Source organism: Miniopterus schreibersii (assembly GCF_964146895.1).
Source record: "Miniopterus schreibersii genome assembly, chromosome: 9".
NCBI lineage: Eukaryota > Metazoa > Chordata > Mammalia > Chiroptera > Miniopteridae > Miniopterus > Miniopterus schreibersii.
Genome location: NC_138118.1, coordinates 59,434,598 through 59,455,477, shown reverse-complemented (window position 1 = coordinate 59,455,477; position 20,880 = coordinate 59,434,598). Strand labels below are relative to the sequence as shown.

The 20,880-nt window shown below is 32.6% G+C and overlaps 1 protein-coding gene across 1 annotated transcript in view; it reads right to left on the bottom strand.

Moving 5' to 3' along the window:
- VPS50 (VPS50 subunit of EARP/GARPII complex) overlaps window positions 1–20,880 on the bottom strand; it is a 96,495-nt gene that overhangs the window by 29,588 nt on the left and 46,027 nt on the right. Inside the window, exons 13-20 of the mRNA XM_081147863.1 lie at window positions 18,617–18,749; window positions 15,446–15,537; window positions 11,185–11,279; window positions 10,752–10,850; window positions 8,738–8,828; window positions 5,874–6,050; window positions 2,723–2,841; window positions 24–130 (exon numbers count right to left, since the gene is read on the bottom strand). Coding sequence (XP_081003989.1) covers window positions 24–130; window positions 2,723–2,841; window positions 5,874–6,050; window positions 8,738–8,828; window positions 10,752–10,850; window positions 11,185–11,279; window positions 15,446–15,537; window positions 18,617–18,749 — 913 coding nt within the window. The remainder of the gene's footprint in view (window positions 1–23; window positions 131–2,722; window positions 2,842–5,873; window positions 6,051–8,737; window positions 8,829–10,751; window positions 10,851–11,184; window positions 11,280–15,445; window positions 15,538–18,616; window positions 18,750–20,880) is intronic.

Here is a 20,880-nt window from a genome sequence, read left to right as displayed (position 1 = left end):
CTTAAAAAAGGTGTGCTACTTACCGACAAGTCTTATTACATTCAGTGTTGTATTTGTTAAGATGGGTGCATTTACTTTATTTAGACTGTAATCTGATTTCTTCCTGCTCTTTAGGGTTTCTCGAGAAAAGCTTAATATAGAGAAACAAAAGAGTTGTAATTAGGGTTGTCAAGTAGTAAGTCAGTAAAATTATCCAGCTTAGGCTCTACCCTTCATTCACTAACTAGTTATTGAAAATCTTACCATGTATTAGGTGGGGATATAGAGATTATTATTCTCTTGTTCTTACAGAGCTTACAGTCCAGAGGGGAAAAGAAATTAGTGAGCAAAAAAATAAAGTACTATATTTCTTTGATTCTAAGACATTAATTATCAACCATTAATAGAAACTATGTCACTTTAAAAAACCATGTTCTGCCCTACCCAGTTTGGCTCAGTGGCTAGAGCATCAGCCTGTGGACTGAAGGGTCCTGGGTTCGATTTCAGCCAAGGGCACGTATCTTGGTTGCAGGCTCAATCCCCAGCCCGGGTTGGGAGGCAACCAACTGACGTGTCTCTCTCACATCGGTGTTCCTCTCTCTCTCCCCCTTCCACTCTCTCCAAAAAGCAATGGAAAAAGTATCCTCAGTTGAGGATTAAAAACAAAACAAAACACCAGATGTTCTAGGGAAATTACACATCAGATGTACCAAGCATCCATTTTCAGACATATAAGTATAAAAAAAAATACCCTACTTAGAATCTGAAGTAAGTATAAGATATGATGGTCGAGTCTGGGGTTGGGAGGTGAGGTCTAGATTCAAAGGGGAAGTAGAAGTGAAACGTTAAGTACAGAAAAAAGGGGACAATGTGTACTAAGGTCAAAGGTAAGAGAGAACAGAGCATGTTCAGAGATGCATACAGCGTTCACAAGGCTAGCATGGAGGACAAGTGGGCAAAGTGACAAGAAAGGAAGTAAGTAAAGGCCAAGTCACCAAAAGCAATCAAACCTAATAAGTATGAAACTTGTATTGCACACAGTGGTGAGCCATTAAAATTTTAAGTAGGTAAAGGACATGATCAAATTTGTATATAAGAAAAAAAATCTAAATTTGTATCCAAGAATGGATTAGAAAGTGGCAATATTAGAGGTAGGAAGCTAAGTAAGGTAAGAGGGCTGACTCAATAATCTGGCACAGAGATGATTTCTGCGTGAACTAGGATAGCACAGTGAAATATAAAGAACTTTAATAAATTAAGAGACACTTAGAAATTGGAATTGATAGTAACCGTTAACTGACTGACTGCAGTTAGTAGTTCACATTGTTCATACTTACCAGGAGTAAGGTAGGACAGTGTAGGAGACTACATAACCCTACCAAAAATGCAAGTATATAGGCATAAACTGGCAGACACTATCTTACTTATTCATTTCAATTTAATCAGAGCTGTCCTCTGGATACAATATACCCAAAACATCCAACAGAATAGTTGTATTCGGTTCATAATAGATCACAGATGTAGATATTTAAATATTATACATATGTGAAAACCAATGGAAACAAATTTTCCCAATTAAAATATCCACAACTACATGAGTTGTTCACTTTTTTTTTTTTTTTTAATATATCTTTATTGATTTCAGAGAGAGGAAAGGAGAAGGAGAGAGAGAGATAGAAACATCAACGATGAGAGAGTCATTGGTGGGCTGCCTCCTGCACACCCCCGACTGGGGATCAAGCCCGCAACCTGGGATGTGCCCTGACCAGGAATCGAACCCCAATCTCCTGGGTCATAGGTCGACATTCAACTGCTGAGCCACGCCCCGCTGGGCAGTTTTTCACTTTTGAGGGGAGAGATTTCAAATCAATTAAATATAACTAGGTACTTTGGGGGTAAAGCATAGAGAAGAGTATATTTAAATCTGTCATTAAAAATACATGTATTATGATTATTAAATGCCTGATGGTCATGAAATTAATTCACTTATATATCAGAATTAGGTCCACTTAACTGGGAGAAGGTGTCAAAAACATCTTATTTAATTCTCCAAGTTTTTGAAGAGGACAGTTTATCTTAAAGCAAAACTCAAGTACAAAAGGGAGCCTAACAGAAGGCTCAGATAGTGAATGTAAATGACATGGGAAGATAAGTGGACATTTTCTGTATTTACTATATTGGGGCAGCAACTCCACATACAAAAAATGACCACTTTCCTTCCAGAGGTTTTCTTTTCTATGTGAAGCATAAATTGCCTCCAAAGGCAGTATTGATCATATAAAGCAAAAGTTTTTTTCTGCAAAAACCATTGATCTCTAAATTAAGAGCTCTTTGATGATGTCCAATATCAAAGAAAAAACTACATTTTAAACCTTTTGAGAATCATTTTAAAAAATATATTAAATTCTGTCACATGATTTTATAACCAACAGAAACTTTTAATTCTGATTTTTTTTTTTAATATATCTTTATTGATTTCAGAGAGAGGAAAGGAGATGGAGAGAGAGATATAGAAACATCAATGATGAGAGAGTCATTGATCGGCTGCAGCCCGCAACCCGGGCATGTGCCCTGACCGGCAATCGAACCCCAATCGCCTGGATCCCAGGTCGACGCTCAACCGCTGAGCCACGCCTGGTCGGGCTAATTCTGATTTTTGTTTTTTCTTACCTAAAGGAAATCCTATATGTTAAGTGTCAACATAAAATGCAAAGAGCACCATACAACCTAAGAGCAATTTTACCTTTTCACAGGAGCATCGCCTGTCTGCTCATCCACATAATCGCGCTTTAGTTCCTCAGGAACATCGCTGTCACTGTCATACTCCTGATAGGCACTTTTTTCCTGTTCATCAGATTCATACTGAAGAAAACACAGAGTATTCAACAATGGGTATGAAAAGCCAACCTTTGTTGGAGTCTTTCAACACAATAAAATTATCCAATTTTATAAAGACTAGTTATAGAAGAAAGTTCTTAATAACTTAGCTTTCATTTTACCATCAAGAATCATATTATCCTTACATTTTCTTCTTTTTTAAAATATCTTTATTGACTTCAGAGAGAGGAAGGGAGAGGGAGAGAGAGAAACATCAATGATGAGAGGGTCATTGATCGGCTGCCTCCTGCACACTGACTGGGGATGGGACCCACAACCTGGGCATGTGCCCTGATGGGGAATTGAATGGCAATCTCCTGGATCCTAGGTCGATGCTCAACTGCTGAGCCACACCCAGGCGAACTACATTTTCTTCTTTATTATCCTACCTTAACCAGCTCAAAAAAAAAGAAAAAAAAAGAAAACTAAAATATAAACACTATGCCTACAAAAGCTTGTAAACATCCCAAAGAAATCAAATATGTATATATAGAAAATAAACATCCTGCTAGGCCTTAGGGGAAAAAAAAGACTGTTCATGTGATTTTTAAAAAAATACTCTCTTTTTCCAAGTGGTTTCATCCCAAGTTCCAACTTGCTAACTCATTGTAAAGAGGCTGAGTACACGTTCTGGCACACAAAGTACTAATGCAGCTTAATAAACACACGCAACACACATGCTAATGCTCTATCTCATTCATTATGATGAGTGAGATTTAACTCCAAAGGCAACTTAAAAAATCAGGTTTAGCAACTAGGGACTACTGAGACCAAAGACAAAAATAGTGGGATTTTTAAAGAAAGGGTACCTTCCTAACATTTTCATCATCTTTATGGCACTACTGGCCAAGGCCAGGATGGGAGAGAAGTGGGTCCATGCACAGCAAAGGAAGCAGCAGCAGCAGCAGCATCAAATATTATAAATTAATATGATTAAAAAATGGCTAACATTTTTAAGTTTTAACCAAATACTGTGCTAAGTGCTTTCATGAATTATCTCACTGAGTTTTCATAACAATTCTATTAGGAAGTTTATTCTCATCTGTCAGCTCAGGAGACCAGTATAATGAGGACATAGAAAGAAGTTAACCTAATTCACCAACTGTTTTTTGAGACTAAAGCATTATGACAGCCATATTAAGATGTGGACCCTGACTCTCAGGACTTCTGCTGTACCTGGAAAGATTACCTCACACATTAAGAACTGCAGACAAGCATTACAGGTATGCTCCCCCACATGTACACAGGTAGCCCTGATGGCATTCAGAGGGTGTTCTACACAAACTCAGGTCTCCTGGTTATAAAAACAGGGCTTCATGATTCCACAGTATAATAGATCCTCATTTTCAAGGATTCTGTATTTGCAAATTTTCCTACTCACTAAAATTTATTTGTAAACCCAACAATAATACTTCATGATAGTTTCATGGTCATTCATGGATATGGGCAGAGTGGCAAAATTTTGGGGTCACCCAACATGCATGTTTTAGGTTGAGGGCAAACAAGGTGACACTCCTCTTTCTTGTATCAGCTCTCTTACTGGAAACAAGTGTCCTTTCGCAATCCATTTAATGCCACATTTTTAAATTTTTGTGTGCTTTTTGCTGGTAATTTCACTGCTTAGAATGGCCCCTAAGCATGATACTACGTGTTGTCTAGTGTTCTTAAGTATAAGAGGACTGTAGTGTACCTTACTGCAAAAACACGTGTTAGATAAGCTTCGTTCAGGCATGAGTTATAGTGCTGTTGGCCAGGAGTTCAATGTTAATGAATCAGCAGCATATACTAAATTAGGTGTAAGCAAAAACACACATAAAACAAAAATACATATGAAAATTGTGTGACCAGAGGCTCGCAGGTACCTAATCCCGTATTTCTCCTAAGAGCAGAGGTTCTGTTTGCTAATTCAGGGTTCATGGTGACTTTAAAGAACACAAGTGTAACAAACAATGAGAATCAAGTGTTATGTGAGATTTAAGTTTAAAAAAAATCACCAGTGTAGAGGGATATTATTTCAAAAATATTGGTATGACTTTTAATTCCTTTTAGTTTGATCTACCAAGGCAAAATTTCAAAAAGAATCAATAAATTGTCATTGAAAATATAATTTACTATAAAATAACTACTACTTCCTGATAAAAAGTGATAATGGTATACTTTTATGGCAATATTTTTTAAAATTACATCTTCACTAAACACAAAAATACCAAAACTAAAATACAGAGACACATTTAACAGATTTTTTTCAAATCTAAACAGTTTTCAATTTCAGCTTCACCACACCTAAAATAAAAATCATACTGGGTCCCTCTGAAAACGATGAAGATCAGAAGGACCCATCTGAATATTATACTATGAAAACATCCTGTAGGCAACTCTGAAGTAAGCATTCCCTCATTGCAATTACAGGGAAACTGAGGGATACAAAATTAAAATAATTTGTGATGAGCCACAGAGGCAATAGAAAGTTTGCCTTCAAACACTTTCCATTAACTCACACTACCTCTACTTTATATTGTCTTTTGAGCTGCTCAAAGTGTTATTAAAACATCATACTTCTAAATCCAAAAACCAACCTATCAAATAACTAAGTAAAACATTACCTTCTCTCCGTAAAAAGATATAGAACAAAATGGCACTCTTAGTTGCCCAAAAGTAAAGTTGAAAAAAAAAGTGCAGATGATATATTGCCTCATGCATCCATGTATCCAACAAATCATATAAATATTCAATAAAGAACCTATACTCCTACTCAATAAACATAAGAACATAAAGTAGTCTAATAAGAACACAAAGCAAACATACAGGCAATATTTATCATTCAAAAGGACAATGTCAATAAGGCACACTGTAAAACCATGACCTGTACAAGTAGTATAACACGAGTGTAGAGGCAGGAACGCGGGTGGTGAAGGAATAAGTAAACTCAGCCAATCACCTTGCTCAAAGGGTAGAATACTTCTCAATAAGAAAACCTCACTTAATGTTCCACAATATGTTTCAAAAACACCACATACCCCATTAGAAGCCAGAACATCTTCTGTTTCTTCATCGTTGTGGTTGGCATGAATTTCAAATGGATTCCCACCACTACAGTACTGCTCAAACAATGTCTCTGTTTTTGAGGAGGTTGAGGCTGGCTGCTTACTAGGTGAAACTGATGGGGAACGAGACTGTTCCATGAATTTAAATTCCTAGACATTAGAAAAGGAGCCAGATACCTTTTAGAAACAACAATACAATTCAAGTACATAGACATTCCATCAATGTACATATAGTTAGTGGGGGGGAAATTAATTCTAATTCTTTGGGTTGTTCACTTTTATTTATTTATTTACTTATTTATTAAATATATATTGATTTCAGAGAGAGGAAGGGAGAGGGAGGGAGAGAGAGAGAGAGAGAAACATCAATGATGAGAGAGTCATTGATTGGCTGACTCCTGCATGCCCCCGACTGGAGATCAAGCCCACAACCCAGGCATGTGCCCTGACCGGGAATTGAACCCCGATCGCCTGGATCCTAGGTAGACGCTCAACCGCTGAGGCACACCCAGCCGGGCGGGTTGTTCACTTTTACGTTGTGCAAGTTGTCAGAAAACACAAACTTGGAAATACATATTCAAAGGTTTTCCTAAAGACAAATTCAGTTGCTGGTATCACAACAGTGTTATCTGCATCAAACTACTTTTGACTTACTTTATGTAACTGCACAGAAAAAATTTGAAAATAATTTAAATTTGAATAATTCTAAAAATTTAACATAGCAGCAAAAGCACTGGAAGGATATGGTTTTAACCAATAGTCTTTTTTAAAACTAACTGTAAACACCTTGCATACTTATATGCTTGCACCATTTAAGATACTCTATACAAAGTCATCAAAAACAAAGCCTGAGGGAGATATCTTTCTTTGTTATAGTGTTGTCTATAAACTTTCATTTACTTCTCTTCATATACCAAGAAGCAGAAAGCACAAATACACACGCTGAGGTCAGATGATACATCTTATGGTCCTAGCTTGCCATTAATCCATTACATTCCATTAACTTCCTATATAATGTTGGGAATGTCACCTGGTTTCTGTGTGCCTCAGTTTCCTCACCTGTAAAATAAGAGAGTCATCCAGGATGAGAGAATCACAAATGCTAAAGCAAGAGAGTTGTAGCACCCAGTCCAAATCATGCATTTCCCAGGTGAGGAAACTGAGGCTATGTGGAGCGGTTCAGTGCAAAGTTGAACATCATGCAGCTAATTAGAGGAAGAGATGGAATAATCCCTAAAGTTCCTTTGAATTACAAAATTACTGATTTGATGATTTTAAATAAAAATGTACTATATATTTTTCTTATATCTTTTAATTTTTAATATTAATCCCAAATTTAAAATTTTTCATATTCAATGGTAATTTTCTTAAAAATTACATTGGCTTAAGTTTCAAATGATGTTTATTGTTTTTTAAAATTACAACTATACATTCGATCTGATCAATCATGCTGCTTAAAAATCATGCCATTATTTTTACAATTCTAAACAAGAGGCGACCATAAATTAATGAGATAATTAAAAAAAAATCAAATCTACAGGAATCCATGTGTCAAGTGAACACTCATCTGTGAACAGTTTTCGAGGTAATCACTTTTTGTGTGGTTAGGACACTTAACATGAGATCTATCCTATTAAAAAAAATTTAAGTGTACAAACAGTATTGTTAACCATAGGCGAAACTTGTACAGTAAATCTGTAGAACTTATTCATCTTGCATAACTAAAACTACAAAGTAACTACCTTGAAGGAGATAAAGCTCACTTGGATGGGAATGTTTCAATGTACCTTGTAAAATAAGTTTTCCTATAATAACACAAAGTATGTGTGCACACAATTGGATTGTTAAACACAAATTCAAACAAAATTATTTAAATAGAGATTCTAAAATCAATGTTAGAATTTTACATAATGTTAAGGAATCATCTTAATATATGAATTCTAAAATTTGTTAATGTTAATTTTTTCTGTATTTTAAAGCAGGTATTAATCAACATGTTTCAGTTATTTAATATTTCCACATTAGAAAAGCAATATGATAGAAGTAAGCTATTATACAATATGAGCATAAAGACTACTCCTATTAAAAAAACTTTTAAGCATGTATTCTTTACATTTATCCATAATAAGAAAATTGGTTCCAGAAAGCAATTCCTTCCAAAGGCAAAAACTAAACACATTGGACCTTCTAAACAGAGGTCTAAGTTTATACATTGTATCTTGACACTTGGTATTTGTAGGACACAATCCATCACACAAGGAATATTTCTCTACAGTGTCAACCAAGGGAAAAATCAAATCAATTAAAGATATTTTTACAGATTACAAATTCTATAAGGATTCAAGGAATCAATTAACTAATAAAAAATACTTAAGAGTGTTTTTTATAATCGCCTCTTTTATTTCTGAGGCATTCCTTCATTACAGGCAAATTTATGAGTTGCAGCATAAATTAAGAACCTATTAGTCCTTTTAAGAAAGGACAAAGATTCTGTAAATACAAACATTTTTATTAAAGACCATCAAAATATAACTGATGAATTTTCTGTAAAATTTAAATAAAGCAGAACCTCTTTTTAAATCGTAAGAAAATAATTATTTTAATTGTGACTCTTCTCAAGCAAAAGAGTTTTCTTAAAGTCTGTAAACTGAACTTATAAAAATAGACAGAGTTTGACATCCAAAAAGGATCACTCTTGTAAAAGAGGCTTGCTATTAATTACTTTTGTGGAAGAAAAGGCATTATTCTTTAATTATTGTGTACGTGCTCTCCCATATATCTTTTTTTAAAGATGACTAAATAAAAGACAGATTTACTTGTTCCTAAGAAACACTTACATGAAGTTGCAAGATGCTGAAATTTGACTTAACAGGACAAAGTTCCCAGGTCTCATTCTCTAGAAACATTCTCAATTCATCAAGCCGTGTTCTAAAAAATTAAAAAAACACTCCAAGAAGTAAGAAGTATACTGTACACAAGAATTAAGAAAATAAAATACAATATAAACAATTACAGGAGATCTTCATGATCATAATGAACTTTGAGAACCCATTCAGATCAACACAATAAACACAAACATTTACTTTTCTTAATACCTTATCCTCCTTAAAAGAGAAAAACTCATTATTTATTAAAAGACTCAAATATTTAATTAATTCTTATTACTCATTATATTTCAAAAATAATAAATACATAGAAAATGCCATTTTTATTAAGGGACTAAACTAAAAGCTACTCACCAAATCACGTACTTAAAAAACCCTTAGTTAATCATATATCAATGCCAAAAAAAGTGAAATAATTTATAGAATTTTTGAAATCATAAATACTAACAAATGCTTTATACTAAATAGCATAGATTTTAATCATGCTTACTAAACCACAATATTAAGAGAATTACCACTCTCCAAATATATTTAAATGAGTAATCATACTTGCTCATTTAATTTCTGAATTAAATGAGCAAGTATGATTACGTACCTGACACTGCACTAATCACTTATGTCATACTGATCTTTCTTTAATGCTATTGCTCTTCTGTCTATCCTGAATAATCAGTACATTTTATGGGCAATTACAAAAAAAAAAAAAAAAATCCATCAGTTAACCCAGGAAACAAAGGGCCAAAAAGCTACAATAATAGCCCAAAGTGAAAACATTAAAAGTCCAGTGCCTGCCCAACTGTTCCCCTTCATGCTAAAATCAAGCTAGGCCTTGTGTTTTAGCAGAGCTTAAGTTTTAATAAAAAAGGAAGCTATAAATAATGGCAGTGTTAGGGTTTCATGTTGTTCCCTTTCATCTGTTTTCCTGAGGCTTAACCAATTAAAAAAAATTTTTTTTTTAATTTTTAAACATTCCCTTCATTAAATTATGAAACTCAAAGTCTCCGCTTTGGTACAGAATTGACTTAAATTTTCTTTCAAAAAAATATTTAAGGTTACAATTAACAGAGAACACTTGTACTTAAACATATTAATAATTAATACGTCAATGATCTGATGTCCCATAATCTCTCTTCTGACATGGCAAAGATCACTGTGACCAGATGTTGACTTCAAACAAGGAGAGAAGGCAGAATTTCAAATCCTGACTCTCCCTGGCACCAAATAACAACAAAATCAAAACTGAATTTTAAAAGGTAAAAACGCAGACTAAAAAAAAGACAGAACTCAATTGAAACAATAAAATGTATGTAAGGGATACAGTACAGCCGCTACCAAGGTCTAATATATGCTAGCTGTCTCATTTAATGCTGTTTTAAGTACACAATCACATTGCTATATGAACATCACTTCCCACCTTCCTCCCTTCCCAAAACCATTCCTAATCACCCCTTTTAAAGTTAGTAGTGATTGTTTTGCAAAGCAATGTAGTACATAATCTTCACTTTGTAGCTACATTCTGAATATTGTGCCTCTTCTCTAGAAGCCTTCCTTACTCCTAAAAGGCAAATGCTTTCAAGCACCCCCTCATGAGTGCTGCCTCTACTGATTTAACTTTCTTGCTAGCTCACACATATATTCAGGCTTAGAACAGTGGCCAAATCCTTTTGGTGAACCCTGATGCAATAATCATCTTTCACCCATAAAGAAATCAGTTCAATAATTAGCTCAAATTTGAGACCCTCAAGACAAAGAATATATTAAAATTGACAATGAATACGTAATGAGAACATTTTATAAGATTTTCGGTAAAAACTCCTGAACCATCCTAAAAAGAGCTACAAAGAACATACCTTCAAATCCACAAGTAATTGTTTTAAACCAATTAATGCTATAAGGTTACTAAGCGTTAGACAAAAGTATGTGCAACATCTCAATAAGTCTGTTCATGTTTCATTAAAATTCTTACCTGTGGTAGTTCTTAAAATAATTGACACTTTGCTTTCTAATAGATTCTTGCAAAACTTCAGATTTGCTACCACAAAATTCTTCTCCAACTTGCATCAACCTAGTTGGATAAAAAGATTTATATAAGTTCCAGCAACATCCTTTTTATAATAAAAAAGGAAGCCCAGATCATCTTTTTCAAAGATAACAGATTATGAAATTTGGATGTTTGAAGAAATTCTAAAGATCACAAATCCATTATGGTTTATAAACATCTGAAGGGAAGAATTATTTAAATGGATTCACATACAAACCCAGAAGAAAATAAATTATGAAAGCTCAATTATTTCATTTCCCTGAAGAGTTACACATGATAGCTCACTGAATAATGACTCCTTTAATTATCACTGTTGAATGAATCAAATTAAAGACTAAGACAAGACCTCAAACACTACCTGCTGATTATATCCAAAACAAAGATGAAATCATCATATTTAAATATAGACAAGTCAGTTCCAAGCAAGTAGGTTTTTACTTTTAGCTGAACATCCTGTAAAAAAAAAAAAAAAGTTTTTAAGTAAACCTAAAATATAGAAAATAAGTTTTAAAACCATTTATTCTATAGTTACACATTAAAATGAGACAGGAATACGTACTTAACTGATAAAGAATATCTATTTAGGCCAACAGCCAGTATCCTTAGGGTGATATCACAGAGATAATTCCATGAACATCAGATATAATACAGTAATGGCTATGATCATCACTATTAACACATACATCCACACATGCAATATAAGAATTATATCCTCATACAAAATATGAAGATAAAAACTTCATATTTTTGCATAGCTTGATAAACTAAAAATCCCAAAATAATCTATTTAAAAATTATCAGAATTAATAAGACAACTATTGAACTGATCATATACAATATATAAAAATAGTTTTCATGTATACCTGCTGTAGTACCTTAAAATGGAGATATTCCATTTAAAATAGATATCAAAAATATACTTAGAAATAACTTTAGTAAGACATATCAGAGCTATATAAAAAACTAACAACTCTAATGGAAAATAAAAGAAATTTCAATAAATTGCAAGTCAAGGAACCAGGATGGTGACTGAGTAATGGAAAGATGTCAATTTGTTCAAATTAATGAAGAGGGTCAATGAAATTCTAACGAAAATCGACACCAAAACTTTTCTTGTGAATAACTATTCTAAAATTTCCTGGAAATAATAAATGGGCAATAATTGCTTTAAAAAAAATAAAGCTTTGAAAAGATGGAATAAAAGTTATAAGTAATGTTGGAGGACCTGTAATATCTGTCTTCCTGTATTAAACATACTAAAAACTTTTTTAGAAGAATGCTAGCAATATACAGAGAAATCAATGTAATAGAATAACTCAGAAATAATGCTGATATACACACTAGAGCTTAATAAGCAGCACTAAAATTCACTGTTTCTGATTATTTAATTTGTTTCAATCATTACAAGAACATTAACATATGTGTAATTGTTAACCCTAGGATAGCCCTGGTGAGCAAGCATGTGCTACCCCCAAGAGGAGAAATGTAGTGGATAACAAAGCTAAGATTTGAATCCAGGTCTACCTGCCTTCAAAGTCTCCTCTGCTCACCGTACCTTCCTACAAAGAAGAGTCACAAATAGAGAGGGAAGAAAAAGATTATCCAGCAACTAGTGAAGGAAAAATGAACTAGATTCTGGGAAGGGGGTGTCCTTTATATCATATGTCAAAAGGAATATGAAATGTACTAAATATGTTTTTGTATGTTTTCAAAGGATTAAAAATTCAATAAGCAAAAATAATCTGAGTACCTATTAATTGTTCTAGGCACTACTCTAGGTATTAGGGATATAGAAATTAATCCAAAGTTTAGATAAATATAATTACCAGGTGAACATTTATCTGAGCTTTACAAAGGAAAGAACATTTATAAAATAAATGTAACATAAGTCACAAATAACAAAGGTCAATAGTTTGACCCCGTAAAAATCTTAACCATCTGCATATTGAAAATATAAGTGAAAATATGAACAGAATAAGATAACAATGGTGATAATAAAACAAATTAGAATTCATAGCCTTAGGACAAAGAACTATTTTTAAAATTAATAATGGGAATTATGTACAAAGAAGGTAAGTGGTTATTAGTACTGCAGCATCAATCAACATAGCATCCAGGTATAAGAAAACAAGAGCTATTAGAAATAAAAGCCTGACAAAACTACAGTCATTATGGAAGATTAAAGCTCCTCCCTCAGAATTGCACAGACCAACAAAACAACAATAAAAGGACATAGATTAAAATAATATAATTAATAATAAGTTTTCTTTAAATACATATAGAACCTAGTTACCAACAAAAAGAAGAAATACAGAGTTCTTTTTCAAATGCCCAAAGAATTTTAAAAGTGGGTGGTATACTAGGATGTAAATTAAATTTCAAATTCACAAAAAGTAGAAATAATGTAATCCTATTTCTCTGGAGTAAAAAGACATTAATAATAAGCATTTTTAAAAATGTTATTTTTCACATATCAAATATTTAAGGATGAAAAAGAAAATCTTGGAAGACCAAAAGTTCCATATGGTTAGGTTTTATGCTCCATGAAGTCAAGGACCATGGGTTCACCACCATGTTCTCAAATCCACGAATAGTGTCTTCCGCACAGCATAATTTATACAGCCCCCCCCCCTTTGTTTTTGAGTCAAAATGCATGGGAAATCTGCCCAAAAATTCTAAAAACTTATATCAAAAATCAAAATGATTATGATTTTGAGTTTAGTTTTATGTCAGAAAGGTAAAATATCCCCTTATGCTTTCCAATCATTATCATTATCTCTAGAAGTAATATATTTATGATGTCTACAAATTGTCACAAGATCACTTGTGCTTTGCAACTTGGGATTTCAGATGTTAGAAATGTATTATGGTACATATAGCATATGTTATATAACACCCCCAGTGTGGTCTGGGGCAGTATCCCAAAATAAAACACATTAATATTGCTATAACATATGAATGTTTACTCTAATGGGATAAATAAATACTATAAAAAACCTAATGATAATACTGGTTAGGCTGTACCAAACAAATTCAATTCAGGTCAGGTTTTGCCTGCTAAATGTGTTATCAAAAAAAATTTGTTTTTCAGAGCTTTTGCTTTTTTCAATTGCATTGAGCCTTGTGATTTCAATTTAAAAATATTCAATGAGTTCCTAAAGTATGCAAAGTCCTGTTCTAGAACTAGTTAAGGATCTGGGCTAGGGATGCAAAAAGGACTTCAGAGTGGTGGAGATGAAGATAGTCTAAAGCTTGAAACCTATAACACAATAATCTCTATTCAAAAACATGACAACTTTTATTAAACTAGCCAAATGTTTAAATAACAATAGCTGTATCAAACTGTATATTAATAGATTTTCCTACATCAGGAATGACATCAGGTTGCCTGACTGAATGGAAACTAACTATGTTAAATGCCAGGTCAACATTTCAAAATGCAATGAATTACCAGAAAACCTACAAATTCTACAATTTCAACTAAGCACAATTAGAGTCTATTAAACTGAATCAGAAACAACTCATATTTGATCCTGAGAAAATACAGAAGTTGAAGCTCTTACAACTAACACATGAATATACTTTATATATTAAATTAAAAATTCAGATAGCATATTCAATGTAAAGTTATCAAAAGCTGGAAGAGCACTAAATTATAATTGCTATGTGATTCTTGAGAAAATTTATGTTTCAGTATATACAGGATGGGGCAAAAGTAGGACTACAGTTGTTTGTATGGAAAATAATACAATAATAAATAATAATACAAGAATAAATTCTGTGTTTCATGCACTCACAACTGTAAACCTACTTTTGTCCCACCCTGTATTTACCTAAATAACTTTTTCAAAAGAAATCCTATAAAAGATTGTCAAACTAAAAATCAGCCTCATTAGAAAAATAAAAAATACATTTTAAAAGACCATACATGGTCAAAGGATCTATAGTCTTCTAACCTTCAAAGAAGTCCAAAAACAAAACAAAAAAGAAACCTCAGCTATTTCCAAAGAAATTACACTTTTATCTAGAAAGTAACAAATTTTAACAAATTAACAAATTTAATATCAAATAACAAAAATTGAGCTACTAAACTGCAAGAGAAAAAGTGAAGAAGATATACATTTAGCCAATGAACATGTAAGATTCCCTCAAGGCATAAAAATCATTGACTTAGAAAAAAATTCTTCATTCTATATCAGATTCCAGCCCAGTAGTTGGCCTTTTAATTTAGTTTAAAATTAATAGAAAAGGAAAGAAAACACAAATAAATAAAATAAAAATAAACAGAGTATCTCAATAAGAAAGCAATTTCTTTTGGAAAGCATACATTTGCTAGGACACTAAAATAAAAAATGTAATTAAGGAAAACAGAAATATTTCCAATGGAGATTTTCCAATTAAAAAACTTTTTCTACTGCCATGTGTAATCAACTAAATTGAACTGTCAACTAAATTATAGAAATTAAATTAAACGACAGACTTATTCCAAAGAAAAACTAAAGGTGATTAAAATGCAAGAAATACAAATAAATACAGAAAATTTAAACACTGAATTTCTAAAACAACTTTGACATGAAGGTTTCTATTGCTTTTGTAAAAAAAAAATTTTTTAACCAAACCTGCCATATTCGTGTAAGTCCATGTTCTAATTTCTTTTTAATGTAGCCAATATCAAAATTAGCTTCTTCAGTACTCATCATATTACTCCCTTCTGAAAATAAAAAATCATATATTTTTTTTATTTGCTTCATAACATTTTTGTTTTCAAAAGAAATCTCATTTGGACTCATATTGTAAGTCTATGTATATATAGAAAATATGTTTAATATTAATACAACCAAAACAATGTTAAAAAATAGGTATTAGTATTGAATCCATTTACTAAGACAGATAAACTTAGAACCTGAAATGTTAAGTATGTTACACATAAGATCAGACAAATAATCTAACAATGTCCAGTTCAACAGGTTAAAGCAATGACCTGCTTCAAAACAAATTTTCCCCTAAAATTAGCAACTGCAAGTATACACACATTTATAGGAAATACACACATTTATATATTTATATTATACATTTATATTAAATGTATACATTTCTATTTAAAAGATTGTGCTTTTGTGAGAATGAACTGGGGAACAGCGAAGCTGTGCGGATATTATCTCATCTTAGGCTAGCATAAACCACGCCCCTGACGCATGCCTAATATCCTCTGACCACTCCCACAGCTGGGGCCTTACTGTCAGCTTTATGAAGTTCTGTGAAGAATAATTTTTAAATTACTGACTCCCACATTTTTATTCCTTAGTGTGAATATGAAAGGAATGCTTTCAGGTGAACAAGTGATTTGTTAGGGTCCTAGATATTTTCAGCTGACTGCCAGATTTAATCAGAGTCCTAAATAGTCTTAAAATACACAGATTAGGTTCAAGTCATTTTAGCAAAAAGGAATAAGTATGTAAGATTCAAATGGAGTTTAAGTTTGGACTCTACACCCCATGAAAATACATACATGTAGACATATATACATATATAATATAGTTTACACTTGAACAGGGTTGAAAATCCATATGTAATATTTGACCCCCCAAGTTTTAACTAATAGCCTAATGTTGACCAGAAGCCAGCCGCAGCGATAACAAAAGTCGATTAACACATAGTTTGTATGTTATATGTATTATACACTGGATTCTTACAACAAAAAGAAAATCATAAGAGAAAATACATTTACCGCACTATATGTATTTACTGAAAAAAATCTGTGGAGTGGACTCAAGCAACTCAAACCCGTGTTGTTCAAGGGTCAACTGTACATGTAAACTATAAGCCTGAAGCAAAACACAGGCTTCACCGTTATGAGGAATATATTGTCCCCTAAACTCTTATCTTACATCTAAGTATGTGTTAATTTTGTTCCAAACCTTTCCTTTGGTCTCTCCTTAAATAATGTACTAGTAAAGGAAAAAGAGGTGCTGAAATGTCTTAATAATTTCCACATCTAGAAGAAAAAAAAAAGGTTGCCAAAACAGATATATTTTGTGGAAAACTGGAATCCCAGTAAGCCCAGGAATTCCCCAAGTAAAGTGATAGGTTTTTTTTTTTAAGGCCTATGTACATTTCATTATTATTATTACTTCTTGATCCATTTCCTTTGATGATATTAACAACAAACAGTATAAGCACTTTACATTTTCTCTAAATTTTACAGGAAGCCCTGGCCGGGTAGCTCAGTTGTTTAAAGCATCGTCCTGATATGCCAAAGTTGAGGGTTCACTCCCCAGTCAGGGCACATACAAGAATCACCCAATGAATGCATAAATAAGTAGAACAACAAATCAATGCTTCTCTCTCTCAAATCAATCAATAAATAAATTTTACAGTAACTCTAAGGGATGTTTTGTTTTGTGTGCTTTTTAACCTATCATTTTAAGGAGCAAACTGAGACCTGGAGAAGATAATTTCTTCACGCTCTCACTTTTAGTGAATGGTAGTAAAAATTTGAAGCCAAGTATCTGATTACAAAGTTCACTGCTCCAAGACAGCACAGGGATGAGAGTATAGGAATTAGTTTAAAATAGACTGATCTAGAACTCTGGTTCAGCACCCACTCCTTTTCTCCGTTTTCCCTCTCTTTCCCTTCCTTCACCCCTCATCTCTGACAGTATTTCTAAAAGGATGAAAATCCTTCCATAGAATTTTCCTCTTATTTTTTGCTCTCTATATTTGTGAACTTCTTGTGAGTCAACACAAATATTAAACTTACATTTTCTATACTACCAAAATCATATGTTTAATCAAGCAGTAAGATTTAGTGTTACTCTACCCACCCAACCACAGAAATCAAGCACCTCAGAAGTAGAAATTCCTAAAATAACTTGATTGATGACCTACAATAAATTGTACGTAATATAAAAAAGTAGTGCACTAATAATTTATTTTGCCCATATTTAAAAAAACGCTAATAAAGTCATTTATTAATTTTTAAAGTTTTCTGAATATTTAATCTTAGTTACTGTTCAAGGATAATCATTTTAGATATATTATACAAATAAAGTAATTTAAATATAATACTTAATATAATTTCTCAAAGATTTGTTCTTTATTTAGCTGACTATAGCACAGTCATTTAAAGTTGTATTTTCCATTTAAAGACAAACATTTTAAACATCATTTTTTTATGAAAATTTTAAGTCCTGCTATACTTTCAGGAAGAAAAGTACCAGTATAGTTAATTCTTAGAATCTAGCTTTATTAGTACAACTTGAAAATTAGCAAAATAGATTTAATTTTTTTTTAATTTATCTTTATTGTTGAAAGTATTACAGATGTCCCCTTTTTTACTCCATTGACCCCTTCCACCCCGCACCTGCCCCACCCCCAGGTCTTCATCACACTATTGAACATTTAGCATTAATTTTACAGTAAATTTGGACAGATCAATGTCTTATCTAGTTTACAACTAACATATATATATATATATATATATATATATATATATATATGAAAATATAAATAAAAGCCCTTTCTTAATAATTCAGTCTTACAGCTATTGACACATGTTCCTGTAAACTGGTACTTTCTGTCACTTAAGAAGTCCGTTGGCCCAGTTAATCTCCAAAGGTAATGGAGCTTTTATAGAAGCTGAATCACTTTCTTTGGTAACACATTTAACTTATGGTCACTATAGTCCCTGAAATTCTAAAAGAATGGCTCTTCCTTTTCTTTCACCTTACTCCAGAAATATGGCATATTTACAACACAATTAAAAACAAAAAATCAAAGTAATTTCCTACCAGAAGTAGAAGTGGTATCCTCATTGTCATGTTTTTCATGCCATTCCATAGTCCTATAATAGCTCAGCATAACTTCCCACAGTGCTTTGCACAAGTCGGCAAGGCATGGAATATAGCTGTCTGCTGTAATATGCTGAAGAAAATGAGAAGAGCCAACTTTCAAATTATAACATTTACTTTAACATAAAGTTAATCAAAATAAAATGTTATGTCATTAATCTTTCAAGAATTAGAGATAATTAAGAAAAATTCTTCCACTGACATATCTAAAGAAAAAGTTCAATGGCGAGAACATTTTGTTCAAGTAATTCTCATTTCAACATGGCTGTTAGTATTCATTAGGATATAAGTTCATATACTATTTATCAAATTATAGTCAGAGAATCAAAGAGTCTACAAAAATTACTGAATTGACAAGTGTTCTCAAAAGTGGCAGTGTAAATTTCCCAAATGTATTTTTTCAAGACATGCTTCTGAGAATGCAAACACAGCTTTATATCCTTGTTCCTGGTTGTGATGTCTCAGCATCATCAAGATGTCAGTTCTGCCTAAGGTAATTTATTAATTTACTGAGATACCAATAAAAAAGATCCAGCTTCATATAAAAATATAGTATAAAATAAAGATAGCACCTTACTTCACTTACGTGAAGGCAGTCTTTTCATAAATAGTGTTGGAACAACTGGACAGTCAGTTAGACAAAAACAAAATTAGACCCCCTCATCACATCATACACAAAAATAAACTCCAAATACATAAGAGATCTAAGTGTAAAAAATAAAACTATACTAGCCCAAGAAGAAAACATAGAGGGAAAGGCTTTCTAATTATGACTCAAAATATCTTCAACAGCAATCTCACTAAAGATATTTATTGACCTTCAAAAATTGACATTGAATTAAAATTTGGTATTAAAAGGTATTATTTATAAAAATGAAAATTTAAAAGCCTAGAAGAATGGAACACTAGGCCAGTCTCTAGTTTCTCTTTCTATGATGATTGCATATAAAGCAGCTATGAAAGTTCATGACACACAGGTGCTCCACGTTTCTTTCCCTCCCACTTAATCAAATTTGAAATGTTTCAACACCATACCAGTTAGAAACAAAGAGGACAATCCAATTTACTCAAGAAACATATACTAAACACCTCAGATGTGCCAGACTCTGAGAAAACAAATATTGAAATGATTTCAGAGAGTTTTTTCAAAAGAAGCAGTACATTTCCTCCCAAAGTATTATAATATTATTAAGTTTATTTCAAAAACAGTACTCAAGATTCATTAAGATCATTTGTATATGAACAACTGAAAAATGGCTGGAAAAACTTCAGCCAGCTTACCCAGATTTGTTATCATAAAATTAATCAATAACAGCCTAATCAACATTTTGAAATAAGCTCCCCAGGGACATCCATCAGGCTGCCAAAAAACTTTGGTAAAAAAAATATTTTTAACTGATGCACACTTCATAAACTTTTGAATAACCTACAAAGGGTTCCTCTACAAGATCACTACTTGGTGTCTTTAAGTCTCTCCACAAACTGGGGTAAACATGCAAGGTACATGGAAATGGAAATGCAATCACAAACAAGACTAAATTTTTAAAGTACACAAAACGACCACTATGCCTCTTTTCATTGGCTCTTTCCAGAAATGAATGGGGCTTAATTCTGATTTGAAAATGTTGTGCTAAGTATTAGTAGTTTATTTGTGCTTCAAAATAATGTGCTCATTTTTTAAAAGAACCTAAATTACTAATCTAAAAACTGTAAGTCAATACATTCAAGAAAAAACAGGGAAACCAGACTAAAAGATAAACTATAAGAAGAAAAACTGTGCTTCCAATTAAATCATTTCAAAAACATGGTTTAGTAAAGAAAGGAAAATAAGGACATTCATTTGCAAAATGGCTTCAAAAAGCTCAAAGCCAACTAACTGTTTAAACTCAGAGCAACAGTGACAGGACACAAATGGCAGAAATTTCATAACGGGACAGAATGCTGCCGGCTTTAAGATCTTTGAAGTGCTCTGCTTACCAGAGTAAATAAAAACAACACAAATCTTGCCCCCGACTTCTTTATAAAAGGATATAAAAATCAGTTCAATTTCATACTAGTCCATATAGTAATAGGCTGGTATTGGCAATGGTTTAAATGAATACCATGAATAAGAGCACGAAGATGACTCTCTCCACTTGAAGGAAAGTCAGTTGTTTCATTTACAGGAACTCCATCCCTTTGTCAACTCCGATCAGTGTATCATC